Below are 7,465 nucleotides of genomic sequence, written 5' to 3' on the forward strand. Positions count from 1 at the left end.
AAGAAAATAATTCTAGTTTTAATTTCGATGAGCTAGTTTAATTTTTTTATATTTATAATATATATTAAAATCTAATGTAAAATATCATTTAAATTTAAAAAAAAATGATTCACTAAAAAAATATTTCTAAGAAAAAATACATAGAAGCACACGTGTTACCATGCCTTTCACATGTATAAAAGAGGAAACATTTAAGATATTTATGAGTAGTCATTTAATTGATGGTTGAAAATAGGTTAATATGCTTGCAATAATGTCACCAACTATATTTGACTCTCTCATGACTTCATTTTTGTACTCAATTTTTCTTTCTTTTTTTTTCCTGTAACACCTCTTAACAGGTAAACATTTTAATTTAATATTTTAAATTAAAAGTAGGTGATAATATTCGAAAGAGATAAAAGTTATAAATCAATGCTCAATGTGTAAAAGAAGACATATAATTTCTTGATCAAGAAAATACACTCCCTAAAGCCATCTTGTTCACGACTGGTGGTTCGTGTTTATAATGTAGAAGAAAAATTAATATGATTTTAGCTTATAAAAAATTAAAAAATTAATTAAATATACTTTTAGTTCTTTAAATATGAAATCAAAATTTATTAATATCTCAAATATTAATATATTTTAATTTTAAAATTTTAAAAATAAATAAATATAATCATTTTAATTCAACAATATTGTTTTTTTTATTAAATAATATATTTTCTTAAAACATATTTAATCTATAAATATTTTATAAGTGAATAGATTTTTGTTCTTATATTTTAGAGAATATCTCACTCTCTTTTTTCTGTTCAAACAGATATTTATTCATTCCCCTGGTATGTGATAATCTTAACTTTCCTTTTTGAAGTTCTGGCTCAGATAATTTGTGAAACACATCAAATTATTTCTTCATGTGCATTTGTTTGAGTTGTTACATCCCTTTTAAACATACATGTCCCATTATTTCTTCATGTGCACATGGCTGAGTTGTTGAGCACCCATATATTTACTAAACAACGCATCATTCTTAGCTAACATCTGTTTGTTGGTACAAAAGGTTTTAGTTTTAAGGTTGTGTACAAGGTTGCATTCACAAATTTCAAGAATCATGACTAATTAAAAATATCAATGTTGGTTTTGATTTGGATAGATATGCATGCTTAAATATAATGGTGGGTTGATGTATTTTGATATTTTTGTGAGTTAGATTGATTGTGTTTTTTCTAAACAGATATTTTAGATGAAACATTTAAAGTTAAATAGATCATTTTTTTCATATTTCTTTAAATAATTGTAATACAATGAATTAAGTTTCATGTATTGATTTGTGGAATTTTAGTAAAATTTATAAATAAAACAAATTAAGAAGAATGGCAAATATTTTCACGGGTAATGATAAATGATTTTTTTTTGTTAGATAAAAATAAATTAAAGAGAATTTTTAAATTGTGAAGAAGATAATAGAAATAAATTGTTGTTGTCATGTATATGAGATGTAAAGTATTTAAAATTCACAATTCATATAATATATAAATATAAGTTTAAATATGTGATAAATTAAATTTACGAAATAGTATTAATATAAATAAATTAATTAAATATTCAACATATAAAATATCATTAAGGAAAATTGTATTTGTGAATATTTACAATATTATAGGAATCTTTCATTAATGAATAGTTTTAGATTAATATCCATTTTTTCATATCAAGAAAAGTTAACGTCAGCTATCCAACTAAGTCCAAAAACATTCATTGATCCAAATTAAAAAGAAGAAAAAAAGACCCGTATGACAAAAAAAGAGAGCTTATAATAACTTTCAGGGTGTTTCTCCCTCCACCAAAGTCCCCTCTCCCTCTACCTCCTCAGTTTATTTTATTTCCAAAACTATCTTTCTGTTTTAATTTTTTTACTTTTATCTTTTGGAATTTTTTAACATATTTTAAAATCCTATTTTTACCACTCACTTCTTCACTCCTGTAGCTGCATCCCACCACCATATCTTTCACGGATTCTCTCTCACTTACCATTTTTGTTTAAGCTTTTCTTCTTCATTTTCTTTCTTTTTCTTTCGACCTTCTCTTCTCCACTTTCCTTTCCTTTTTTTGTTTTCTTCCTTTTATTATTGGTGTTGATTCCTGGTGCGGAGGAGCATAGATCTAACGGGATCTGGTTGGTTTTAACATGTGCTAAATTTTAAAATATTAAATATGCTTCTCATTCTTAATGTATTTATTGAAGTTTTATTTTGTTTTTATTTTAAAGTATGTATCAATTCTGTTCTTTAACTTTATAAAAGAAGGTAAAATATTATTGATAATAAACAATAATTAAGGATGTTAAAGTCGTCATCTCTTTTTTTTTGCAATTCACTTCCTCACTTTAATAATGGAGAGTTATGTTTGTTGGGTGAATCTCCACTGCTATCAAGGTCTATATGGAACTTGTTTTTTTCTATTATAAAACTTATTGCACCATCTTTCTCTCGACCTCAACCTCTTTGTGTTAGAATTTAAAGTTTAAGTTTAAGTTTTACATTGAGTAAAAATAAGAAAGTAAAACATTATATAAAGATAAAGATTCATTAACACATTGTCTTAAAGTTTTTGGTAGAGAGTAGTGTCAATTCTTTATATGGTTGGACTCAAATTTCATTGATATTATATCTCTCCAATGAACCTTCTTCTCCCCGTAATCATTATCAAGGTAGAGATGACAAATGAATTTGTCTTCACAAATATTGTCTGAACTCGTTTTCGTTTTGACGAGAATCCCCATATTAATCAGGTATGAATATGGGTATGAATAATACCCGATATTTTCAATTAGATAATGGGACGAGATGAATATATACATACTTGACCTGTCTCATTCTTATACCTATGCCAATATATAAATATATATATATATATATATATATATATATATATATATATATATATATATATATATATATATATATATATATATATATATATATATAAAGACTAAAAAAGTAAATATTCGAAATAATCTAAATATTAGAATTTACATTTTCATATGATAAAAACAATGGATGTTGGATTAGTCCGAATTCTTAAGCTTCAACCACGATATAGCCGGGAGAATGAAGAAAAAGTTACATTGTGAGTTTGATTACAAACTTAATCATTTTTAAAACTTTAAACGACGATATATTTTTCTTAGTTTCCGTTATTAGTAAGAAAAATAACAATAATGATAAAGGAGTAACAAGAAAAAAAGAATAGCATACCCAAAAGTTTGAAATGAAAATCATCTTTTACTTTGTTTTGGAGATTGAGAAGCAAGCATCCCTATAGCAAGTGGTGGATGAGAGAAAGAGCCATTCACAATGAGAGTGGAAAGCCATTTGTTTGCTGCCTCAGAATAGTGCACACCATCCCAACTAATGTACTTTGATGCATCTTTACATTTGTAGTATTCTTCTTCTCCATTTTTTATCTTCTTTCTTCCACAGTCAAAATAGCTTACACTCCTAGTGCCACAGCACAACTTCTTTGGATTAACAAAACCTACCTCATACAACCATGCAATTCAAACTATAAGGCTAATATATATACGTTACTCACTCCAAATAATTTTATTCTATATGTAAGTTTTTAATGTTGTGACTTCTATATTTTCTTTTATTCAATTAATTTTTTTTAAAATTCAATTGAGTCTCTATATTAATAAAAAAAAAACTAATTTCTCTTGTTAAACTAATCAGAAAGTATTTAATGTCAAAACTAGAGAGATTTCAAAATAGAAGATAATCCATATTTTAACATATGATAAACCTAAAAAATGACACTTCTAAACGGTATTAACGCCTAAATTTTGAAAATGACACTTCTAAATGGTATTAACGTCAATCTAAGAAAATAAACTACATCGAAACTTTTTATAAAAATAGAAACTCAATTGAATAAAAAACAAATATTAAAATCAAAACGAACATGTATAAATATAAAGACGAAATTACTTATTAAACTTTACTCTAGTAGTTTCTAATGAAATCAAAGTGCATTCTTTGTATATTGAAGTTAAAAAAGTAAAATCTTCACCTTGGTTCCTTGCATGTTTTACTAGTTCATATTTGACAGAGTAGACATCAACATAGGTGAAGATGGCATTGGTGAAATTTTTTCTTAGCTCAAACACAATGTCCTTAAGTTGGTTGTTAAACTCCTGAGCAATCTCATTCTCATTTTTTCTGCATCCAGCAGAATCCAAGTCTTCATATGTGAGTTTGTTCATCATGTTTTTTCTTGGCAAACATCCAATTGGACCTGTGTTATGTATCCAAAAGAACCTGCCTCCTTCATTCAAAAGTTGCTGAAGCAAAAACCAACACAAGAGTTGGATGAAAAATATATTTTTTAAAAAGATGATTGATAAATCACCATAAATTGTCAGACAATAAATTAAAATTAAATTGTGGTACATAAAAAAACATTATAAATAAATTCTAACAAACAAGGAATACATTTGTTAAGAAGTGGATTTTAACCCTAATTTAATTTTACAAAATTGGTTTGTAAAGTGAGATTTGTATCTATTTATATATTTTAAATTAGTCTTATTTTTAATTGATGTGGAATTTCTAACAGAATTTACCTGCAATCCAAGAGAAAATTGGCTGAGTATATTTGGGATTGTTGATCTAAGTGATTTTATGTCTGAGCTCATGAAACCAAAGCTTAGATCATTCTGACCAATATCAATGGTGTATAGGGCATTGGAGAAGTTGATGGACTTCGGTAATCTACTCTTTAAATATGCATCCACCCCTATTATGCAAAATACATTAATAAATAATATTATTAAAAAAATGAATTATTTTCTTGCAAAATAAAAAGTTAAAATCAATGTGAACTAATTTAAATTCACTCTTTAGATTTGTATAATTAAATAGAGGAAGGAGAACAAACTAGTGTGAGAGGTTTCATTGTAGAGGGCCATTGTTCTGGACTTGAACTGTATGAATTGAGATATTTGAAGCCCAAAATTAATTGGGCTAAAGCCCGTCTTCTGTATGGATGATCCACCAGCTGCAAAGTTTGCACCGTAACTGAAATTTGACCCAATGGAATCCAAATATGCACTTAAGTATGGCATCTTCAACTCTTCACCTAAATATGCACACATTAAAAAAAACATAAAATAAGTGATAACAACTAGTTTTCTTTATGAAACTAATCATGGGTTTATTACTGGATTTGAGTTTCAACCTAGTTTATTAAAATTTAAGATTTAAATATGTTTATTTTCGATAAACTTAAATACAAAATTAAAATTCGTCTTATATTAATGTTTAATATATTTTAATTCATAAACTTTAAAAGTAAATTAAAATAATCATCTTAATCTAATAATATTTAAATTTTTTTACATGTTAAATAGTATTTTAGACGTTTAAGTTCAAACGTGATGAATCATGTAAATTGTTTAAACGTTAAAACACTATTTAATAATAAAAAATAACAACATTTGAGTTAAAGACTATATCTCTTTATTTTTAAACTGTATCAAAAAATTTAAAAATTAAAGTTTGAAACAAATTACAATTTTGTATCAAAATTTAAAAACTAAAATTATATTTAATCAAAAGTTTAACTGGCTAAAATATTAAAGTTGCATAATTTGTTTTAAGTGATTTTTAGTTGTCAAATATTGTTTAGGAAAAAGATAAAATAGAAGATTTGGTTTGTGCTTACAGATGAAATCAATGATGAGTCGGCCATCACAGTTTCTTGTAGGGAATTTTCCTGGAAAGTTTTGACCATTGGGAGGAAAAACCATTGCAAATGCTGCAGAAAATGTTCCTGTGTCTGAATTTGAGTCTCCAAAGTTATAAATTGCTGAGTATTCTTTATGCTTATCATCATCATCTTCTCCCTTTCCTGCTATCATCAATAAACCTACCAAACCAAAAACTAAAAACATCATCTTCAATCCCATGTTTCGTCACACACCAAAAACAAATAAACTTATTCAATATTCACATATAAACAGTTTCTTCACGTTTCAAATCCATAAAATGTATGTTATGTTTTTTTACGTTTAATTAACTTTTAAGTAATTCATAATTAGTCAAATATTTATTACTAGAAAGTTTTTGTCTGAAATTCTAAATATTTTTTTTATAACTTTTGTTTAATTAAACATTCAAAATATATATTTTTTCATATTTGTATCAATGTTTGATTTTTTTTTAATATATGAAGTATGTAATTATTACTTCTGTCTTCTAGTCTTCAATTTGCTTTATCATTTCTTGTTTTCATCTCTAGTCTCGTTTAACTTACCAGTCAACTGAAGTTGATCCACAAATTAGAAATGAAAAGAAAAAACAATTATTTGTTGATGACAAAATGAATTACTAAGCACTTAGATAAAGATAAAATAAACATTTTAAACATTCAATCGAATAAAAAAAATTAATAAAAATTCAATTGAATGGATAATTCTACTATTGATTTAATGGGAGTGGATTGATCATGTTACTTGTCTTGTTGGTGAATCAGAAACGGGGAAAGCTCACTTAAACAACCATGTTCTACTAAATTAAAATAAAAATAAATAGATTGAGAGATTAATTTGTTTTTATATTGTATGGCTTGTACTTTAAACATAAGAATAATATTTCTATAATTAAATTATTCAATTTTTTTATGATATTTTGAATGGGTAATAATGCTCTAAATTGTAATGAATATATTGCTTTTAAATTAAATAAGGCAACGAAATATAGATGCCATTTATTAAAAGGATAAATATTGATCTAAAAAGATAGATAAAGAATCCTTTAAAGATAAAAACAAGAATGCTTATTTACTTTAAGATTAAAAGAGGCATGAGTGTAACAAGGAAAAGTGATAGAATAAAAATTTAAGGCTTTAAATAATTATTTGTGGAAGCTTTGAAGGAATCCACAATGAACTAACAACCTTGATGAAAGGAGCATGTGTACTTAAGGAACCTTCCTTTTATTGAATAGGTTAAATTCTATTCAAATCTTTACAAACATTTGACCGACAAAACTCTGAGAATCCTAACTTTGGCCATTATGGACATTGGACAATCCCCATTAGGACATTGTGGGATTCATATCTTCCCATACCCACTTAGCTTTTTTCTATTATTATTATTATTATTCTTCATTTTCAAAGCATATCCACACTATAGTTGCTTCAATCATGCAGAAGAAATTTGATAGTACTGGAGGGTTTGGTAGTTTACATGGGATCTTACATTTTCATAATGCCAATCTACACATGGAATTGACACCATACAACTTAATATATATAATGTTGAATTTTCTTATTTTTACTCCATGAAACTTGGATTCACTTAGATTTTCAAAAATGAGTTATGTTTAAGTTGAATAATTTTTGTTTTTCCCATTCAAAACTTGAAAATTTCAGCAAGTTTTTATCTTTTTCACTCTGGGTAACAGGAAACACACAGGGA

At 26.0% G+C, this 7,465-nt stretch overlaps 1 protein-coding gene across 1 annotated transcript; it reads right to left on the bottom strand.

Annotated features, from left to right (window-relative positions):
• Positions 1 to 3,262: 3,262 nt before the first annotated feature.
• Positions 3,263 to 5,953, bottom strand: LOC108344578 (GDSL esterase/lipase At3g27950-like). Its single transcript, XM_052867141.1, has 5 exons — positions 5,710 to 5,953; positions 4,938 to 5,124; positions 4,610 to 4,784; positions 4,057 to 4,327; positions 3,263 to 3,522 (listed from the first exon to the last, which is right to left on the bottom strand). The coding sequence occupies exons 1-5, from the start codon at positions 5,951 to 5,953 to the stop codon at positions 3,263 to 3,265; spliced, it is 1,137 nt and encodes a 378-aa protein (XP_052723101.1).
• Positions 5,954 to 7,465: the final 1,512 nt, after the last annotated feature.

Source organism: Vigna angularis, chromosome 8, assembly GCF_016808095.1.
Source record: "Vigna angularis cultivar LongXiaoDou No.4 chromosome 8, ASM1680809v1, whole genome shotgun sequence".
NCBI classification, from domain to species: domain Eukaryota; kingdom Viridiplantae; phylum Streptophyta; class Magnoliopsida; order Fabales; family Fabaceae; genus Vigna; species Vigna angularis.